Source organism: Anopheles ziemanni, chromosome X (assembly GCF_943734765.1).
Source record: "Anopheles ziemanni chromosome X, idAnoZiCoDA_A2_x.2, whole genome shotgun sequence".
Classification (NCBI taxonomy): Eukaryota; Metazoa; Arthropoda; class Insecta; order Diptera; family Culicidae; genus Anopheles; species Anopheles ziemanni.
In genome coordinates, this window is record NC_080707.1 from 9,953,053 (window position 1) to 9,975,937 (window position 22,885).

The window sequence follows — 22,885 nt, forward strand, 5'->3', positions numbered from 1 at the left end:
CCTTCAATTCAATTCGGTTTCATGTAGAGCTGGGCCTTTTTTAAAATCCTCTTTTAAAGCTAAAGCATTTATATATGTATATATATCAATCGTCTCCGCAATAGTATGTGTAATAGTACCTTTTTTCTTTATCGAATTAAAAACTGCCAATTTGTTGACTCGGTTACCGAACTCCGTAACAATACGAGGGGAGGTTTACTTGGGGGAGGTTTCGCTAAGGAGAAGACTTTCTTTTTGTATATCCCTTTTGCCATTCGTGTACACTTGCATTACGAGTGTATAAAGGGTACGCAAGATGTCCCCCGTACGTTTGTAGATTGGTTTAAAGTAGGTTGTATCCCTTTTGCCTATGTATATGCACTTCACGCGCACGCCTTTTGCTTTCAGCTTCGATTTCTATGCATGATTTTTTCTCGTTTGTTTTTTTTCTTAATAAGGCCACACATTTTGAATGAAAGTAGAACGTAAAAGGTCGAAAACGGTGTGCTGACAGCGAACATGATACGGCAGCATGCAATTTTTTTCATTTTTCAACTTTTTTTTTTATCTAACAGCCAGCATAAGCATCCATTTATCAATGCAATGGGGTGGGGGAGGGGGGAGTGGGTGAGGGGGAGGATGGACGATATTTCTAACAACGTTTGCAAGCGCTAACGAAACAGCATCCGGCGATCATTTAACGAGGTGTCCGCCGCCCAGTGTATAGTTGTGTGAGGAAAGACACACGCACACACGCACGGCGAGAGGAGGCAACGTACCTTTCTTGGCTCTTTGGGAGGTGTGTGGTTTGGTGTTGCGTCTCCCGAGGCGGGCCTGGGGCGGGGTGGGGCAAGAACAAACAAACAAACTAACTAACAGAAGAAACGCGAACGTCCGCACCAAAGGGTTTTTAATACTATCGTGGAGCCCTTCGTGTACCCCCGAACACTTCGGGAGGCCGAAGGATGAACCACCAACATTCAATGCCGACTAACCGACTAACATCAACACCTGTTTGGTCTTTGCACGTACGGTCGGCAGGCAGTCGAAGTCGAACCGCCGAAAATTGGACAATCTTAAGGTTTGGTTTTCCTCTTCCCTCAAGCAGATTGTAACATGAACCTACACAGGGAACTTTTCCTGCCTTTACTAATATGCAAAAAACTGTAAGCAGAAATGCTTTTTCTGTGGAAGAAATGACAAGAGAGTGAAGGAAAAACATGCCAATATTGGTTTTTGTTTTGTTTTAAACATATTATAAAAGTAAGAGTCAAGATAAAAATTTGTTTCATTCGTTTCCAATTACTTTTTTCGGGAAATGGGTAAATGAGGTCACGCCCGGGATTCTCTTCTCCCTGCGTTTTCACATTGGCGCCTGAAGGTATGCAAAGTGCGACACATGCATTCTTTTCGAACATTGAAAAGTTAATCATTGCGTTAAAAGAACAACACTGTTTTAAGCTAACCATGCTGTGGATGTTAACTGCAGGTTAAGTAGGTAGTATTTTACCTTGTAAACTACACAGGATGGGCGTAATGAACCAAGGAGTGCAGCAGAAGAAATTAATTTTAAATAGAGACGGCTGCGTTAGGTCTACAGAAGAAGGTAATTTTTTAGATCTTTTGTGGAATAAGACCTCAAACATGATTTCTAGGTTGATTCCGTAGAAGAATATAGAAGGTCCAAATAACATTTAAAGCACTCATAGCTGGAAATTAACTAATTAGTGTATCACCAATTGCATACATTCAGGCGCATCGTCGCACAACAGGTTGTAGCCACAAACTAAAAAGCCTCATTTACTCTTTCATTTTTAAAAACAAAGTAAGTATCTTCGAGCATCCTTTTTTGCAAATTCGTAAAGAGGAGAAACAGAAGAAATGTCCCTGAAGAAATTTCGTGTCGTTGGCAACACTCGGGGAAGAAGAGATCTCAACTCAAGGTGGAAAAGTTTGAGCGTCCGACTTCCGATCGCCCGCTTTTGTACATATTTTGGAGGGAATCGCGGGGGGTGGGAAATGAGGAGACAGTGTGGAGTGGTCGCCGTTCCGGGGCGACAACCTACTCAGATGGCAACGTGACCGGATGTTGACGCGCTTCGGACAACTCAAAGGCGCCCGTGGGTCGGGTTTCGGTGGATGAAGCTGCGGAAGGATCACTAGACGTGGGTTGCGAGCGCCCCCTTGCGGATGTCGCCGTTCGCCGGGAGGATGAACTGGCCCGGGGCCGGGCTGCCGGCGGTTTGACTCACGGCTTGTCCACTCTGTTGTTGCTGTTGCTGCTGTTGTTGTTGTTGCTGCTGTTGTTGCTGTTGCTGCTGCTGGTCACTGCCGGCGCTCGTCGAGCGGATGGACTCGGGGCTGGTGAGGCTCGAACCGATGCCCATCACGCTGCCCGAGTTGACACCGATGTTGACGCCCATCAGCAGCGAGGTGGCCGGATGCCGGCTGGCGCTGTACGGTGGTGGGGCAGGGGTGACCGCCGGGTTGGCCGTGCTGGGTGGCGGAAGTGGCGGGAGGTGGTTGGAGCTGCTGCGCAGGTACGGGTTGCCGTACGTCGCACTGTAGCGTGGATCTATGCTCGGTGCGTTCATCAGCGATGTATCTGCAGCCACATCCAACAAACCAACGTAAAGGCCGCGAAACAGATAGAGAGGGCAATGGAGAGAAGTAGGTAAATCAAGAACATAAAAGAAAGAAGGAAAGAAAGAAAGAAGGAAAAAAGAAAGAAAAAAGAGAAAAACAAACAAATGTCAATGAATAAAGTCAGCATCGAACGAACAAATCGCAGGTACAACATCTAACTAATAAGACTAAAGATAAGACAAGGAAACAGTTAAAGCCACTTACTCATCAAACCGCCCAACAGCGAACTCTGGATGCTCGGCAGCCCGTTGTCCTGGCGCAGTTCGCGGTTGCGCGTGAGGCTGAGGTTCCCGTTCGCCAGCTGCATGTTGTTCGTCATGTGCATCGGCAGGTTGTAGTCCTGGGCGTAGTCGACGTACGGCACGTACCCGCCATTGCTCTGGCCAATCTTGGCCGGAAACGCTCCGATGCCGTCGGAATAGTCACCAGAGTACCTGTTGCCAACGGGGAAGACATACGAAAAACCAATAACAGAACGAATCAGTACCGCAAGCCATAAGTCAGATCTCAATTGAAATTTATCATGAGTGCTTTTCTTATTGCAATGCTCACTCTAAAGAGAAACACTTCTTAAAACATTCATTCTTCACTCGACACACATCCTACAACTTGCTTTGTAACTCAATCAAAACAAACCATTACGTTGCAAACTGTGCAAACGATTGTACATAAACACTAGAATATAGTGCTTTAGAATCTTGAAATAACGCTTTGTTTTATAAGTTTTCCACTTTTGAAGAATTTTCGAATGTGTAAACAGGTACTTTTATATATTCTTGTAGTCTTTTCTTTTTACGGTTTTTTATTTGTTGATGCACCACTTCATCATTCCGCTAGTTCGGTGCGAATCAAAAAAGGTCGAATTGAATGCGGTTTGAATTTTTTCATGTTTTTTACCATATTTATTTTTTTCAAAATTTAAAAGGTAAATTAAAAACAAAAAAGTGGAATAGAAAGCTTTTTCTTATTTTATTTGTATTTTGAAGCAGTAATGATTTTTTAATTTTCTATAGCTTGTTTCCATCCTGTGCTTTATTCCATTATTTTTAATTCTCGGAACTCGTCCAGTAACAAAAATCGAAATTTTTGTTTTGGTTTAGTTTTGTTTTTGCGATATTATTGTTATTGTTATCGATACAAAAACAAACATTGTTAACTTTCGATGAAAAATCGAATATTTAGATTGTTGTCCGATATAGCATTTGTTTGATGTGTGTTAATCATAATGATTAAAAATTTTACCAAATTAGAGGTTCCGCTACTTTTCTGGTTTTGCAGCGCGAAATACCTACTTTTGTCCGCTTTATGGATTAGGAAGAGGTACTTAATCTTCGTGTCTTAAACTATTCGCTTATAACCCAGCAAGGGGACGTTTTAGCTTTAGAGGACGAACTAAGGTGGAGGTTCGAAATCATTTTGTTGCGCCTGAGAGGTATGCAACAAGCAGTACACAGCAGCAGATGAGAAAGGCGATAAAGGAAAGGACTTACCGATAGTCGCTGGGAATGCGCACCGGGCCGGCCAGTGGTACACCGCCACCGCCTCCACCGATGGGGCCGCCACCTCCGGGGCCGCCGCTGCCGCCACCTCCGCTGTTGTTGCTGCCCCCGCTCGACGAGCCGAGCATGTTCATGGCGAGGCGCGTGGCGATGCTGTCCGTGCCGGAGCACGTCTCCGAGTACTCGTGGTCCCGGTCGATCTTGAGGTCGCTCACGTTCGACGACCGGTCGCTCTCCTTGCACGTCTTCTCGGTGATGTAGTGCTGTTGGGAAAGTGGGAAACGTCTTGAGCTACTACTCTCGAGTGAGTCTTTCCTTCCATCGAAACTTACATCTGGAATGACGTCGGCCTGGGGTAGGTTCTTCTTGTCCTTCCGGTCACAGCAGCGCAGGCGGAAGATGAGGATCAGCACGATCAGGAAGATGACGATGACGACGAAACCGACGGCAGATGCGACGATGATCATCGGCACGGTGAATGCCTCCATCTGGGTGAACTGTATTTCGCGCGAGTCCGAGCCGTACTCGTTGACGACGGTGCAGTTGTAGACGCCGAAGTGCTGCCGCTGGCTGTTGTTGATGATGAGCGTCGAGCGGACGCCCTCGGGCGAGTGGTTCTCCAGGATGGTGTAGTCGTTCTCGTTGTTCACCTCCAGCCCGTTGTACGTCCACGTCACCAGGCGCGCCTTCGGGATGGAGATGGCGTCGCACTGGATCTGCGCGTTGTCGTTGACCGAGCCGGTCTGCTGGCGCGGCGAGCGGATCACCGGCGGGCCCTTCAGGTAGATGGTGGCCGACGCCTCGATCTCCGGGAAGCCGCGCACGCTCGCCTTGCAGCAGTAGCTGCCGACGGTGTCGCGGGTCGCGATCAGCGTGATGTTGGCTGCGTTCGAGACGATCCGGCTGGTCAGCTCGTGGATCCACATGATGTCTGGCGGCGGGTTCCCGTCGACGTCGCAGCTGAGCGTCACCTTCTGGTCCAGGTCGGTTTCGACGGGCTGGGGTCGTGTGCGAAACGTGGGCCCATAGCTGATGTCCAGGATCTCGCTCTCCTCGCTCTTGCCGACGGCGTTGTGCACCTCACACTTAATCACCACGTCGTGGTACTCCTTCGACACGTTGTGTATGATCTGTAGGAGCACACGGATACACGCTGCATGTTAGTATCCTCCCGCCATTGCTATTCTGGAGTCTCTCCAGCTCCACCCGCTACTTACCATCTCCGTCGTATAGTCGCCCACGATAAGCTCGTCACCCCGGTACCACTTGTACGTGACATCGCTCGGATTGGCATCTGCGTGGCAGGATAGGCGCACCTCGGCACCCTCCGGTATCCGGCCGCCGGCCAACGCCCCACCCACCACCGACACGCTCACCTTTGGTGCGTACTTCACCTCCAGCTTCAGCCGCACCGAGCGGTATGTCCGATCCGCCGTATTCTGCGCCTGACAGGTGAACGACGTGTTGTGGTGCTCCTTCTTCGGCGTCAGCTTCAAGATCGACTTAGCCGTGTAGCGGCCGGTATCCGTGATCGGCTCCTTCACGTACTCGATACCCTTCGTCAGCACATTGCCCGCACCGTCGATCCAGGTGATCTCGGCGGCCGGCTTCCCGCCCACCGACACGCACTCCAGCTCGATCTCCCGGTCCTCGGTGGTGACGAGAAAGTTGCCCTGCACGATTTTTGGCGGTTCCGGCGGAACTAATACTCTGAGCGTCGCAAATCGCGATCGAATGCCGGGCGTACCTGTATTCGGAGATAGGCAAGAAATCGAAGAATTAAATCACAGTCTTTATTCTGATGATTTTCTTCTGGTAATCGATTGATTTATAAAGTACAGGGACGAGTTTTTACAGTAAATCGTGTCAAACTTCATTAGAAAATTGTTAGACTAAAGGATAGCTTGGTTTTGTTTTAATACGTAATCTTGTTATAACTAGCTTATGAAGATAAAAAAAACCTTTCGGAGTTTATAGTTTAGCACCGAGGTTTAAAGTTGCCTTGATGTGTTTCACGGTGCCTTTACCATGTTTAATATATATTTTTCAATGACGAAGGGCACACTCAACCTTTTTAAAGCTTGTAAATCGATTTTTTTGACACATTTGCTGGTCAAATAAAATGCTTTGCAATTTTTCCTTCATCTTGTAACCTATACTTAAGTTATTCGTGCTACCCCTGTGATTATAATGAGCTCGTTTACCGTTGAGACATTACTTTCTATTTTGTTCGTATATTTTTACTGATTTATCCCAAACCTTAACTTAGAGCATCGGTTATTAAAACTCCATTTTGCTTTACTAAATCATGTAATGCTTTAATTGAGGCTTCCTGGGCTTTCGACATGTACTTGTTCGTTACGTCATAAATTTACTTGTAAAGCACTTTTTTTATGGGTCTCTGATAAATTAGTCGTTTTCTAAATCACGGTGGCACATGTTTATCGTTTTCAAAATGTTGTTATCTATTGCTTGCAGTGTTTGTTTTTGTAAAATATGTAATTTTGCTTTCATGTTTAGTTTAAATTTTGTTCTTACAAACGAAAAGAGCTTTTCAGTTAACTTATTCACCGTAAATATTGCATGTATTTTAGTGAGTGTTTTTGTTAGATGTAATTCTAGATATTTTATATTTGATCTCCTTGTTGGTGATAATATTTCTGTTTGGAAGTTTCCACGAGCAGTGGATTTTTGTTAACTAAAATAGCTTCCGAATTTTAATTATTTTCAATTCAATATCTAGTTATTGTAAAATATAAAGCATGTTTTAAGGGTCTTAATAAGCGATTTTATGATGCATTTAGCAGACTGTCTTGCTATCGGGAAATGTGGAAATTATGTAAAATGTATGTGTTAGGAATCATTTGAATAAATGACGCGAGTTGAGAGGTTGAATGTTATCAGTTTATAAATTAGACCGTCATGCTAAACGGTGGAAGCTCTATCACCATCTCTTGGGAGCATTCCAGTGGGATTTCGTTATTGTTTCCTATTTTCCAATCATCCTCCAGGGGTCAACTCACCGTCCTTGCCGCGCCCAACCTGACACTGGTACCGGGCCTCGTCGTCCAGCATCACCGGGTTGATCTCGAGCGAGTAGTCGCCCTCCTCGTCGCTGCCCACCATCGAGTAGCGGTCGAAACCGCTCAGGTTCCGGTGCCACCCGAGCCCGAAGTCGTCCTTGGTCCACTGCAGCTGGCCGACCTTCGACTCCACCCGGCAGGGCAGGGTTACCCGCGAGCCGACGATGGCCGTCTGGTCCTGGGGCTCCATGGCGAACTTCTGCACGCCCGCTCCTTCGCCCGCCCCACCGCTCGCGGCGGAGGTGGTGGCTGTCTTGGCAGCCTGTACCGTCCGGGTGACGGTGAGCGTCACCAGCAGCAGCGCCACCAGGCGTAAGCTCATTGTGGAGTTCGATAGTTTGTACATGGTGTTTGCGGGTCGACTTTCGTCCTCCGATTACGGATGAGGTGTATTGATGCTGGGTGCAGGTTCGTGTATGCGTTAGCTAGCGGTGCTTGTAGGTGCTCGATCGTTTGGTAGCTCGCTCCCGTTGTGTTTCCTCGGCGGCTACCGAGTACGATGCATCTCCTAGCTAGCGATCGGAACCGGATCGGATTCACCTCCCTACAGTCAGTCGCAGTTTCCTTGTGAACCTGTGTGTGGGAGAGAGAGAGAGAGAGAGTGTTTGAATAATTCTCGGTTAGTTCGTACGTTGTAGAATTGTTTTCACGCCCCTCGAACAAGCAGGAGGACACAAGTTAGCACCAACCCGTCGCCCATCGTTCATCATGCGGTGCGCACATCATTTGCAATCCCCCCCCGGACTTCCCCCTGCGGAGTGATAATTCAATTTTACGATGCGTTGCCATCTTCCCACCCCGACTGCTCGAGGACCCGAGCCGTACGGTGCTAAAACCAACAGGAAACCCATATACGATTTCACATCGTTCCGACAAAAAAAAAAACGAAAAAGGCTTACCGGGCAGGAGGATCCCCGGAGCGGAGTCGGAATCCCCGAGGCGCGTTTGTTCCAAGCCCACCAATTATCCGGGCTGGAAGTTGGCGATTTCGGTTCCGCCACACATTCGAGAATGTGCTCTCGAGAACTGGGGCACCGACACCCTGTACCGAAATGGCACCCAATCGCTCAATCGGCCCCGGGGAGTACCGCAAGGAGCGAGAGCGGGAGCGACGGAGCCAACGCGGAGCGGAGTCGGTAGTATGTAAATTACATTTTTACGACTATTCGATCGAGTTTCGGGGATTGTGATTTGATTTTATGCCTCCATCGGAGAGGCACCCGCCGCGGCCGGTTCCGGGACACTTCGGGCCGTATCCCACCCGCCGCATCTTCCCCTCCCTCCCCATCATTACCATCCGCTCGGCAATTCGATCGGCTCACCCTTAATGCTATCGGACGATTCGGTCGCTATTCTTCTCAACCGCCGCTTTACGAGCACATTTCCCGTGGGTGGTGGTGGTGGTGGGGCCGGTCGGAGTAAAAGAACGATTCGTTCGGTGCTTCCACTAACGGCATCCCCCCCCACCGAAATTTCCATCACACAATCGACAGTTGTTGATGGTATTATTATGTTTTTCGTCTATCTGCACTTTTCGTGTCTTAAAAATTTGATTTATTGCAAGTTTATTTATTTTAAACAGGATTTTATGTGCTCTCGAATCGCCTCCCCCTCCCCACCACTTCCACTACGCCAATCCCACGCGGTGCAGGTGGTGCCGGTTGCGGATGATTCCAGTTCCGAGGCGAGCGCTTGCGTTTGCGTTTGCGGAGCGGAGAAGGTTTTATGCCGTTGTAAACTTTTCCTTTAACAAGATTACTTCCCGGTACCGGGCGGGCGGTCTTCTGGGTAGGGGGGTGGTGGTGTCCCCTGAGGGAGGATAAAGAAAGAGCAGCAGGTCGAAGAAAAAAGTACACCCGGGGCCGGGGTGGTGCTGGGCTGCCATAAAACATTCGGGCGGGAGAGATCGAAGCAAATTGATTTCGGCTTCCCTTAACAATGCTAACAAGCGCGCTGTCGAGGGGGGGGGAAGAAAAAAAGAGGGAAAACGGGGCGCGTGTATTGATTCAATTTGGTGTATATACCCACTAGTTTGTGGTGGAAATGCCACAACCCCGGAACGCCCTGGCCCGGAAAGAGAGGGAGGGGGTGGGATCGGTTGATTTCTACCCAAAACCGTGGGGGAGGGCGGGGGGGGGGAAGTCAAAGAGTGCGGGATCGTATACCCTTTTGTTGTTTCGGAACGTGGCCGTTTTAAAATGGCACTGGCAAATGTATTTGCAGTAGAGTTGTGAAAATCTGATTCAGATTCATGAATCTGAATGAATCTCTGCCTTATAAGGGATTCATGAATCTTTCGTCGAGAGATTCATGAATCCTAAAGACACACCAACTAATGAAAAGTCACCAGCCAAAAATGGGCTGAGGGACCTTTTTTTTTTTTTTTTTTGGTTGCATTGTCCACGTCTATGAAAGAATCGGGGAGATTCGTGACAGATCCGTGAAAGATTCATGAAGATTCATTAAGGTTTCGAAAGATTCATTAAGCTTTGAAGATTCGAATCCGCAAAGATTCATGAATCCATCTGAATGAATCATAGGTGAAAGATTCATATGAATTAATCTCGCCAAAAGATTCATTAAGCACAACACTAATTTGCAGCCTTTATTTTGGAGGTTGTGGGACCCCGGGAAATTGATGTCTTAATTTCAATTTTGTTTATTCTGGGCAGTTTGTGTTGGGTAATGAGCAGTTGAGTCACTTCGCTCACTCACTCCGACTCACAGAGCACTGAGCCCAAGACAAACAAGCATGGTAGCGCAGTATCGACTTCACTGTGCAACATCTACTCTTTAAAGTCCATCCAGACTAATCCTCAATCGGTGCTAGGAGACGAAAACACACAAAACTTCACTATTACGAAATAAAATCTGACAGTTCATTGGATTGCTTCCGGATTGCATGTAAATGAGCAATCCTTTAATTTACCGATAACATTACAATTATATAAACAGGGTTGTTAATCAACAATTAGAATAGTTTAGCTCATTTAGAATAGTCAGACGAACCAGCTTTTATAGACAGTCGAGTGGAGATTATTTTTAGAAGTCAAAGTGCTTACAGTTATACAAGCTAAAACAACCAGTTCATAACATTTGTTGTGTAAACAAGAGCTACTATCACAAATCTTCTCCAGTTAATCATAAATCAGTCTTGAAATCAAGGTGCCCATTAGTGATGCGAATAACGAGCCAAAAAAGTGAGTAACAATTCGGTTTAAAGTGAGTGAGTTGGAATTGGAGTCCATTTTTTAATTCATTCATTCACAATTTGTGAGCCAAAGTATTCTGAGTGATCTTCCTGAATCACTTTAATTACAAATGAGTAAAAACAGACTTCTTGGAGGATTGAATTAATTCTCTTATCGGGAAGAATTGACTCACTTGCTCATTCTGACTCAATTTTGCACATCACTAGTGGAGGAACCAAATAATTCAGGATTCGACATGAGAAATGAAATTTCTTTCAACTGAATGTTTTGCTCGTGTTCTGAATACCATAAGGTGAGCTACCTGTACAGCTAAGTATATTGAGCCACCTGAGTAAATGAGTTAGGTGTGGCAGGACTAGGATGTTGCTACAGTTTATTGAGCTAGGTTGTTCAGCTCTGGCTCACCGAATGGAGTGAGGTGGCTCAGCTCTGTTTTACCTGATGGAGTGATGTGACTTAGCTTTGGCTCACTTGATAAAGTGAGGTAGCTCTGATCTAGCTCACCTAATGGAGTAAGATGGCTCAGCAATGACTCACTGAATATAATGAGGAGGCTCAGCGCTAGCTCACCTAATGGAGTAAGATGGCTCAGCTCAGGCTCACCGAATGGAGTGATGTGACTTAGCTCTGGCTCACCTGATGGAGTGAGGTGGCTCAGCAATGACTCACCGAATAGAATGAGGTGGTTCAGCTGATGCCACCTTAGCTCTGGCTCGCTGAAAAGAGCGACTTGACACAACACTATCACAGGTTTGGAATGCGGTTAGGACAGAATGCGAACCTAGGCAGCCCGAGGAACCATCACCATCGCCGGGCAACGTGGCGAACCTTGAGTGGCGATATCGGATTCGCGCGTGTTATCAGGCATCCCACATCGACACGTCGATGTCGTGTTGTCAAATTTCGTCCCACGACGGGCGGAAGTATTTCCCGATCAGTTGTGACATCCTTTCACGTGGTGCGGCGTGGGAGTCTGATAATCGGTGTACGCGCTGCTACCTCACCAGGTTCTTCGCGTCGTCCCGGGCGAACGTCAATTCCCGCAAGTGGCGGTCCTACTCCGAGGCCGAATCGGAAACCGAAAAGCGGTCAATTGTTTCCAAACTCCCGGACTCAGCCGTCGTCGTCGTCGTCGCACCCGCATGGAAAGCCGGATGGATTTTCGCCATTGCCTTTCCCGGAGCGCTCCGGGAAAACAGCACTACCTTGGCGGCCCTTTTGTTTCCAGCCGGAGAAAGGCGGCGCATTGTCACGCCTGAAACATCCGTAAAGTGCCGAACGGTGTCAGCGCGTCTAAGCCTTCGCCTTCGCCGTTCGAGGCTGGCAGGCCGAGTGTCATAAATGGTAACACCATTGTCAACCGGTCGGTGCGCCGGTACAACGGGAGCCGGGATTCCGAGAGCCAGTGTTCGCAGGCGCTTTCAAGCAAGCCCTGTATAGTCCTCTTTGCCCGGCTTAGCACGTGGACTGGACTCACAAAAACCCCCCGACGAGGCTCGAGCATATGCAGCCTAGAGCGTTGGGTTCCTTTGCGCCTATCGATGGCACCACCGGAAAGGACATGGACAGAGAGGACAGTTTCGCTTTCAGCTCGCAGCGCACGGAACAAAGGACTGGCTCGGCCAACCCGGGAGACAATTGGAACCGAAACTTTTCATTACATGTGTGCGCACACTGCGTCCTCGGGAAAGTCATCAGGGGAGGGTTTTTGGTCAGTTTTATGCCGCTTGACTTTGTGTACCGGTGGCTCGAAAAGCATCCCCCCCCCCTCCTTCCCATCGTTCTGTTTGTAAGCTGATCAACTCGAGGCACCAGGCACAACCGTACCACCTTCCGACACTCATATCTGAGGCAACGCGCGTTAACTATCGCTGCCAAGTCCGTGCTAGAGCACGGTTTTATCCTGCTTCGCCTTTTGTCGTACGGGTAACTTTTCAACCGCTCGCTCTACGTGTATTACCCTCCCTCAGATCCCTCACTGTAGGCGCATTGCCAAGGGTTTTTTTTTTCTTGTTTCCACCCCCCCGAAGCAGGAAAATGAAAACCTGCTAACACTCTCACTCTGGTTGTACAACACAGAGCAGGACTAAAGGAGGAAAAACGCCCGGGAAATCGCACCCAAATATTGGCACTATCGGGATTGCGTCGCTCCGGGAAAGGATTCCCGGCACGGGATCGTCCGATGCGATGCGTTTGAGTGCTTTTTTACCTCTACCTTTTACTTTCATGAAAGGACTAAAGTGAACCAAACCACAGAAAAAAAATGGTAAAACGCTAAAGTTAAAAAAACAAAAGTTGATGGGTTACAGGAAACGAAAGAATAAAAAAAAAGAGCTGGTGTCACTTCAAGCCGTCGTTGAACAATGCGAGACAGTGTGTGTCCAGGTGAATTCACAGTCTGAAACCAAAGTCCGCACAGTGGCTCGGAGTCGGAGGTGATTTAAATTTTTTTCATTTCACAAATAAAAATAGATTCTGGCACAGACAATTTATGCAACTTTTTCATTAAATCCAAAGGATTAAATTATATTCCTTGTTTTAACCATAATTGTTTTTTTTACTTTCTTCTTTGGTTTATTATCGCAAACTATCCGTGACTCATTAGTTGCTGCTTCAAAGACATTACTTAAGATGTTTTATTTTCATTTTGATATTATTTCGTTTTGGGTTATCCAAATTTGCACACTGAACATTTAAGTTAGTTTCTTTAAAAAAACTTATATGTCTGTAGAAATGCATAAATTTGTATCTTTTAAGGTTATATTGACATAACGAGACGAACTGTCATTTTTCTCGACAAGACACCTGTCAAAACCCCATGCAAGAAGTGAACAACACATGAAAAATCGCGAAATGTATGGCAGTTTGACAATACCTCGAATATGTTGGGCCAAAATATCAAATATACAACCAAATTCAAACAAAATGTATGAACAAAACCACACATTCGTCACGGTTCTTCAAGTCAGTACTTTGTTTTTGCTTTGCATTTGTTCTTTAAACTGAATTGAAGGGCTTAATATGAAACACCAACAGGAATAGAGGAATGACAACTAAAACGTCACATTTGCAGTAAGTATCATCTTCGAGTTTCTCTTTGATGATCGTTTGGGAACTTTGATGTCGAAAGCCATCTGTTGAACCATATGGGAAAATATGGAATTACGGTCTTCAACACTTCAGTTGACGTGACCACATAGGAGGTTTTATAGAAATTTAGTATACATAAAATATATTCAAAGTAAAAACAAATCGTACCGTAATACGTAGGCATCTTTTTGAATTAAATTTCACAAAAATTTAAGACAAACTCTACACCAATTTTCCAATGTTTACAAAATGCGTCAGTTTGACAGTTGCGCTTCGAAAAACTCGACGAGATGATGAGAATCGTAATAATACCAGAATCATAATAGACCAAAATATTCTAAATATGTCTTATCAAAATAGCTTTCCCACCGAAAATGTCCAACCTCGGAGCCACTGTGCTCCAGCGTCAACCGTTCTTATCAGGGGCCATGTCTCCGCCCCGGGGGAACCATTGCACTCGGTTTGAAGCGTGACGCTTGTTCGTTCAATCCCGGCCATGGGGGATGATTTTTGCCCGGACGATCCTTCGTCATATCGCCATCGAAAAAGCATTCGTTTGCGAGCCAGTTCCTCTTATCCGAAAAAAGGGGGTGAGGGGGGGGTCTCATTTTGGCATCGGTGGTTTGGCACCCGAAAGCAAACCGGCAACGGCTTCCCCGACCTCGACGATCGTAAATTAAGATAAACGGCAAACGTTGCTTAATTGAAACAATTTTGCGCGTTTGGCAATCGAATCTTACAATGAGTCGTCCACCCCGCAAAATCGCTGAGTGCGTGGGGGTAGGAGTGGGAGGTTGGGGGTAGGCTTTTCCTACGTTCTTTTGTGGTGAACAAAGGACCACGAGCGAGCGATATTGGCCATCGTCGGCAGGACTGTGCCGGAGTTCAGGACGAAATTGCACAACATCCAATTAGAGATCGATTACTGTCGCTCAATGGAAAATAACTAGGGGTGGGGGGGGAGGGCTGCGGGTGAGGAGGGAGGGTTTGGGTTGAAAAAGACACTCCATTCGTTTGGGCAGTTTGCTTACTAAGAAGCTTACCGGGGTACTTTTATGGGTTTTTAGCTCTCCACCACGACGTGCTTTCCTTGCTTCCTTCAAATGAAGGTTGAGAGCGCGTTACCCTCTCCACTCCTCACGCTCCCTCACGCCACCCACTCCGGGGCTGGCTTTTCCACTGCAAAGTTTGCTCTAAGAGGCTTACGAGTGATTTCGTGCGGGGGAGAGTTTTTCCGAGCGTACACGCAGAAGAGGAAATCGATCTTCCCGGAGTCCTCGTCGTCGACGTCGTCGTCAGCAAAACCACCTCCCGAAAACTCCGGTTAATGGAACCGGGCCCTGCCTTCAAACGTAAGCATTTTATATTTTACCTTCAGTCCCCGTAACCACCCGGTCCCTGCTCCCATCGTCGGTTGGTGCTGATGCTAGCAACAAATTTTCTGAAAAACCGAACCGAAATATGAATTCCGATACGGGTGCTTGTTTCTTCACAATTTTTCCACCCACGCAGCTCCTTCCCTTACCCGAAACGTCATCCAACCACTGTTGAGGGGACGGGGGGTGGTAATAGTTTGGACTGCTTCCCTCCCCCCACCTCCCTCGTAACATTCCTTTTCCCCCGTACCACACTTGTCCGTGCCAGTTTTCGTCACATCAGCGCTTCAACCGTTGCGGGATTTACATGGAACATCATACACGTGGCTCCAAGGGGTAGAGGGGAGGGAGGGAGGGGGGGGAAACACAACAGGCTCGTGTCATGTCGGTTTCGGTGCTAGTTTCCTCGCTCGCTGGCTCGCTGGGTGAGGGGGAAAGTTTTAATTTTCCCGAGCCAATTTTTGGTTGGCCTTCTGGAAGCAAATACACGACGTTCGTCGAGTGAGAAAGGGGCGGGGGGAAGGGGAGGGAAAAAAGAAAAACAGATGAGCTCCAACGGTGTGCCTTTTTCGGCAGGTTTTTCCGGATGTTTATTTTTCCCTCCCGCGTGACAATGGAAGGTGACACTGGGACTACGGTTGGGAGGCGACCTTGGGGTCACGAAGGCACACACACACACACGCTTAGAAATATGCATACGAGCATAGGACAGCATATAGTTGCCAACTTCTGCCGGAATCGGAAGCAGACGACATTTTGTGCGACGCCACACGCCAGTCAAAGTTTTTCCGCTGCGGAAATGCTACGAGCTCTGCACGTTTGGTTGACTGTTCTTTTTTCCACTTTAATTGTGTTGTCCCGCGATCGCTCCCTGCCTTTTGCCTGGATGCTGGGAAGGCTCCCAAAGGGGGCCGGTGCCGGGTTTTGATCTTTTTCGAATGTGCCAAAGTTTTGTGCACCACCTCCCCTTTCCCCGACATGCAAGCATGCATGCCTGTGTGTTTGGTTGTTCCCTTAATTTTTTGTTTTCACTAAGTAGTTGCTTCCTTCGAGCTCGTGTGCTGGATCTTGATCCGACTTAATATTTCCCAGCAACAAGTCAGTAATTAAAAACTCTCATCGTTCGCGCGTTCGAGTCGGTCGCAAACGGTTTGGGTTTTTCGATGCTGCTGACGATGATGATGGTGAGTGGCTCCGGGGTGGGGCCATCCACATCCGTGCGCAGACAGCAGCCCCGCAGGCATTTCCGGTTTACGTTTCTCGCTTCGATTCCGTCAGCTTTCGACCGGCTGTACGGGCTAATTTGAGCGTCACTGGCAAGATATTTAAAACGCTTTGTTCCTGCACGCCGCTCGCTTTACGCAAGGGAGAGAAGAGATGGGGGAGGGGAGTTGGTTCCTGTCGAGTGAAATGGGAATTGATTCAGCTTTTGTCAAAACAGCGCCTTTGAATCATATAATGGAACACTTGAATCACTTGGTTGGAATGTTACAAATCCATACAGAAATTTTTCAAACTCGTCGTGGAAGTTTTCAATCATATAATAGAATCTCTCAAAACGAGAAGAAGTTCATACACATAGCACTGAGTAAGAATGAGTGATCGAATCCCAAAAAAGTTGCTAGACATCACAGCGATTCGAATTCCTAGGAAGGTTCGAATCCAAACAGTGAGTAAATGAGTAAATAGTCACTACAAAGATTTGAATCTGTATTACGATATAGATCTCCATTGAAGATTCATAACGCAATCAAGGATTTGAATCTCAGTCGAGGATTTTATTTTTTAATCAAAAATTTGAATCTCAAACATTTGAATCTGTATTACGATTTAGATCTCCATTGGAGACTCATAACGCAATCAAGGATTTGAATCTTAGTCGAGGAATTGATTTTTCAATCAAAAACTCGAATCTCAAACAGGGACTCGAATCTCCAAAGAGTCATTACAAGAATAAATAAACTAACGAGAAAGTTTGTAAATACCTGTTTAGGATTCGATTCCATGTTACGGTTTTTCTGAGGAGGAAATTCTTATCCCCATTAGGGATTCCAGTATCCCGGGGGTTCGAATCCCGGGGAGGGCGATTGAGGGGACTAGCAACTCTTTTACTCGCTGGGTTACTCTTTTGAGATTTAGATTCCGATTTATGTAACAGTCGATGATTAGAATCATAGTTCGAGGATTTGAATCCCAAACTGGGACTCGATTCCCTCAAAACCGATTAAAGAGTATAAAAATGGTTAATCTCTGTTTAAGATCCGATTCCATGTTACGAATTCGTATCTCTGTGGTGACTGTAACTCTTTTAATTACTTCTGTAATTGGAATTTCCAGTATGGATTCTAGGGGCTTGGGACTCGAATCCCGGGGAGGCGACTGATAACTCATTGTTTCACTCTTTTGGAATTCGATCTCCGAGGCATCGAGTTATTAACTCGTGAAAGAGTGACTTAAAGATTCAAATTATCGGGATGCCCAGTCACATTCAAATCTCTAAAGCAAGTTGTCATTCTGATTACTCATGCAATCCTGCATGGATTTGGACCATTCTCCCAAGCTATTCAACAGTTCCATTTTATATTTCCAAGAAAATCGTATACTGAACTTTATGATGAGAAACTCAAATGCCTTTAAGGACTCAATGTGTCTAAAAGCTGCCTATACCTCGCTAGTTCACTCGATACTAAAATTTAGTTCTGTAACTAGGACGTCACATTCCGCAGTTTGGATAAATAGACTAAAGTCAATTCAGCGTAGGTTCACTAAGTTAGCTCTATTTTGGGCACCATCGTACAGGCCTATTAGTCAAATATGCTATAGTGATTGTTTTCCACCAGTAGGTTTACATCCTCTATCCCTTAGAGGTAGCCAAAGTATTGAATTGAACCTGGCCTAGGATTCAAGGAATTAGAGTTCCACATACAAGTGCGGTATATGCGAGTAAGGCACCGGTTTTTCCAATGTGCAAAATATATAATGTATTTAGTGTCCACCATGGTTTTTATGTCAGAACAAGTATCAAAAATGGATGTCTAACACTAATTAAAGGAAATTGTGTTCAATTTGTGATGTTTGTTTTGTTTATGATTAAGACAACTTAATAATTTTGACAAATGGAACCCTGAACAAATCTGTTTCCTCAACTTCTTCAACATTCGACATATTTTCGATTCGGTCGATGGAGATGGACACTTCATCCGTGGCGCTTCACGGGACGTCTTCGTGCAACGTGCAGCAAACGTCAAGCGACTTTCTAGCGCTTTTTTTTTTTCAGCGCGTCAGAACGGTCGCGAGTTGGCGAAACGGGAATTTGCATGCGTGGGCCGGGCCACCAGGGTCCATCAGGGCCCGTTTCACATCCTGCGTGCCCAAAAAACCCACGACAATCTCTCCGTGGAGCGTGGAGGCTCGTGGGCCTCGAGGTTTTGTCGTCGTCGTCGTCGTTGTTTTCCTTCGCTCCCCGGGTTTGGTTGTGTGTTTCTGTTTTGGCTTCGTGAAGCGTGTGGCCGGGGCGTTCAGTGACCCCCCCTTCTCACACCCCTCTCTCCACCACCACTGTGGCGGAAAGCCCTGCGGGTAACGGAGCACGTCATTCCAATCCGTCGTCGAAATAATTGCTCCACTCGTCACCGCGGCCGCCGCTTGAGCTCCACAACACTCCAACGGAAGCTGGGCAGCATCAGCAGCAGCAGCGTCAACAAGGCAAGAGTGAAGAACAGCCGAAGAAAACGAGACGAACGAGAGAGGGGGGAAAAAAGAACGAGAAAACACGCCCTCAAGGCGAACGTGGGGATGAAGAAGCAGAGCGCGAGAGAAAGCCACAACGTGGTAATAAAAAACAAAAAGAAAAAAAAAGAAAAACAAGGGAAGGCGAATGATGAAGAGCTTCAGGTTTTTCTGCCGGAGATTGGAAGATATTAATCACCTTTGGGGAGTGCGGCCCAAGAGCAGAGGCGCACGACGAACTCCCGGTTTTAGGGGCGAAAAAGGTTAGGCGTGTGGTGGTGGTGGTAGGGTAGAGGGGTTGAAACGCTGGGGTGAAGGATAGCGCCAACCGATGCTGCGGGGTTGGGTGGGTGACGACGCAAATCCGGTTCGCGTGGCTCTGCTTTGCGCCAATCGATGATGCGCGCGCTACTTCCAGAGTGGCGTCGGTCCAACTCCACCTCTTCCCAACCTCCCGCTCCTCCTTCCGCGGGCGCTTAGCTACCGTATTTTAACGGGAGTGGCTCAGCCTGTCCTGCCCGGGACTCTCGACTTAAGCGTGGCACAAAACCCCCCCCCCCCCTCTCCCGCTGGAAGAGGGAGAAAGCGCGAGCGGAAAAACAATCAGCATCGTGAGTGTCGTATCCGTCATTATACCGCGAGGGAAAGGGGGGCCGGGAGGAGGATCGTGGACGGACATGTTGGGTGTTGCCATGGTGTGGTTTTTAAAATATGTACACAGCACGCAGCATAATCAGCCCTTGCGACCGTTGCAGGAAAAATCGTTAAAAGATGGCTGCCACGCTCAGTATGTCCTGTTTTTTTATTTGTCAGGACCTTTGTTTGTAGTTGTGCAGCTTCAACGAGACACAAAAAACCGGGAGATCGAAAAATGCGGGAGGGATTAATAATGAGAACACGGTTTTACATATCGCTTTGATGGATGCATCCGATGTTTGATTTTATCCGCTTGCGTCTCCTTTGAGCTGTTGCTGTTCCACACACACACACACATAAGGCCTTCACACACCTGTGGTTTTGATCTGCGAACCAGGGAGGTGCAGTACGAAGGCAATGGATGGATAATCTTTTCCTTCGCAAAATGAAACAAAAACATCCAACCCCGAACGGGCATAAACAAAGTCGGGAAGTTCCCTCCGAACGGACGGATGAAGCGCATGAATGGACGCTCGAATGAACCCACGGGGGGAGACTGTACGAATGAAGGCACTCCGGAGTTGTTGCTGCTGCTGCAGGTGACCACTTATCTGATTCTCGGCCAACAAATCAATTCCGCATCCGAAAACGCACGAACTCGGGCGTCCAGCATGGGGTCGGGACTCCCCCCCTCCCATTTTCCCCCTCGCTTGGTTCATTGTTTTTTTTTCTCTTTGGACCTGAAAGCGACCAGGACCATCACATTACGCTTCCAGCTCGATTCTCCCGCGTGATGGCTGGAGATGGCTGGTTCTGGCAATTTGTGACGGGTTAGGTGAAGGAAACTGATGGGACGTGAGGTGGGGAAAAAAGGCCAAGAAAACAAGAAACATGCGAAGGGCATAGGGAGGTCCGCGGGATGGTTGGGATCACGTTTCTGAGTGAGATGTTGCTTCGCATGTTCGTACGTACACGTACGACCGTACGGGAAACGTCCATCCAGTGGACCGTAGGGAACGGGGTAGGGAGAGCGAGAGAAAGGGGAGAAGAAACACCGGCACAAGAGGCAGACACGGGACGACAATGGCCCCCGGACTGGTAGCCGCTGGCAGCATCGCCACGGCCACAAACGCAAAAGCGAACAACGAAACACATCCATTGAAGCAATCATTAGGGCGTGAAATCAATTCGGAATATGTTTGCCCGATGGAAATTGAGCTCAATTCAGTTGATCGCTGATCCCTTGATCAGCATCGAGCGCGCGCGGGCTCGCGTCTCTACGTTCGTTCGTGCCCGGGCCCACGACTCTACCAGGCGAAGTGCCACCAGTCTGTTCGGCCGAGGCAATTGCGGTTATGGTGGTATGAATTCCACGCGCTCTGGTCCTACACTTCATCGGGCAGTTCAGTGGGGAGGGGGGCGGGTGAAAAAAGGGCTGTGGGGATAGGCCAGACCTCATCAGCAGCTTCAGCTGGCAGCTTTCTGTTTCGGGAGTCGGATTCGTTTTGATACGCTGGACGGACGTGTTTATAAGAATCGCACAGTTCCGTTCGCAGATTGCAGCCTTGCTTTATGTCCCTCCCTTTTTTATGAGCTTGCCTACTTGTTTCCTCTGGTATTTGCCTTGTTGTTGTTGTTGAACGTACCTCGCAATTGCTCGTTATTTGACTCTGCGAGCGCAGTGTAAATGTTTTAAAACTCTCACTCGATTGTTTCATTAATGATGCGAGGAAAGAAAAATGTATATGCTTTAAATTTCTTAAACTAAACTAACTTTTGAAATAATGTATCCACTTTTGACAAAGCGCAGCAACTTTTATATCCAACGCATCCGTTTTTGTGCCTAATAGTAATCTATTTTTGACTCTGGTTGAAAACAATAAAATTCCTAATATTGATTTTCCACTTCCACTCGTAAACCAACACAGTTTTCTTGCGATTTCAAAGTAGGATGATTAATATAACAAATAAACCACATATAGATAAACGAAAAAAGGTAAAGGCCTCATAATACTTTGTACTTTGCATTCAAACATACTTCAAAATAATGTTTGTTTTAATAAAAATGTACATACAACATACTTCAAAATAATGTTTGTTTTAATAAAAATGTCCCTCAACTGTGAACTGTGCCTGTGTATCATTTTTATATGTATAGGAATGTGTACATGCTAGTCAGTAAAACTGAGTCTCAATTGTAAAATGTAGAGCAATCGAGATCAAAAGTTTTATAAAAACATAGTGATTAAACAAATCTTCAACAAAAACAAAGAAAGTGGAAAGTTTCCAAATCGACTTTTCACTATTGGTCAAGTTTTAAGTGTACAGGAAACTCCACACAAGAAAACGGAAATAGATAACAGACAACAGAGAGTAACTACAGAAATATATCCTTTGTGAAGTGTAGTCTTTATTTGATGAACTAAAATTGTTGGTTTGATGCATTTCTTAGTCAAATTTGATCAAACATTAAAATGTACTAAATGTTTCCATTTTTTATCAATTCGAAGCCTCTTTTAATTAATAATTTTGTGTGAATTTATCTTTGCGTGTCACTTATTTTATAAACCTCGATACAAAGAATAACTTTCATGTTTTTCCTCGGTTCTTGATATTCCAGCTGTAAATCAGCATTGAAATTTTGATCAGCATTGAAATTTTATTTTATCAAGAAGGAACATTTGCCAAAAACGGGTGTATGGAATTGAGAGTTTTTTATATTAGATAATGGGCCCTTCGATTCCAACAGGTGATCGTGACCAGGCTTAGTTTTCAGCTCACTTCCCCAAAAGACCAGTAACGTGACCTGTTCCCCAGTTTTTCCTCATTTCAGTCATTCGAATTAAATTAATAACAGCTAACGCTCGGACCTTCCACCTATTCCAGTCGGAACCACAAAGCACTTTCCGCATCAACATCATTTGCGTTCACTCCTCGACACACTTACACACACACACACACACACACATGCCGCAAATGAATCACTTGATTTCAAACATGTTTCTGTGGGGCGAACTTTCGCCGTTCGTTGTCGGATGGGAAAGTCACCCAGTCCCAGCACGTACGGCGAGTAGATTCTCCGAGGGCTCCGTTCTGCTGGTGTGCAATTCAAATTCCGCCGGCACCGCCCGGACTGACGGCGAGTGCCGCCCTGCACATCAAAAGCGGACTCACGTGCTCCGTTTTCCCGGTGTCCGTTTTCCAAGGGACGGAAACTGGAGTTCGCACACACAACCCGAGCGAGCGAGCGATTTGGCCTGTTGTAATCTCGGCGAACACTCGTGTCGTAAGCCGTGATAAGCTTATTCCAACCACAATCCTGCCGGGCGATGCTGGAAAAGTCACCACCCCAGGGGAGGGGGGTGGTGGGAAAAGCGACCGGTCAACGCTCGCCCTTCCGAGGAAGGAACATAATAAATAGTCATCGTGTTGCGCGCCGGCACGTCACGAGTAAGCCGAAAGCCTAAATCTATTGGCATCTGATTTGCTGAGAAACCGAACATTGCGAAAGGTTTCCCGTACGGCGGGAAAGATGACGCCCGGTTATCTCTGCTCCATCTTCTAAGCTTCACTTTACGGCCCAACGCCAAAAAGAAAGCAAGAAGATGCCGGGGCGTGCCTGGTATTTGGTAGCA

The 22,885-nt window shown here is 46.8% G+C and overlaps 1 protein-coding gene across 1 annotated transcript; it reads right to left on the reverse strand.

Moving 5' to 3' along the window:
- Positions 1–2,138: 2,138 nt before the first annotated feature.
- Positions 2,139–7,529, reverse strand: LOC131290669 (irregular chiasm C-roughest protein-like). Its single transcript, XM_058319832.1, has 6 exons — positions 7,148–7,529; positions 5,342–5,871; positions 4,457–5,254; positions 4,116–4,387; positions 2,830–3,059; positions 2,139–2,584 (listed from the first exon to the last, which is right to left on the reverse strand). Exons 1-6 carry the CDS (start codon positions 7,527–7,529, stop codon positions 2,139–2,141), a joined length of 2,658 nt encoding a protein of 885 aa, XP_058175815.1.
- Between the last annotated feature and the right edge of the window lie 15,356 nt (positions 7,530–22,885).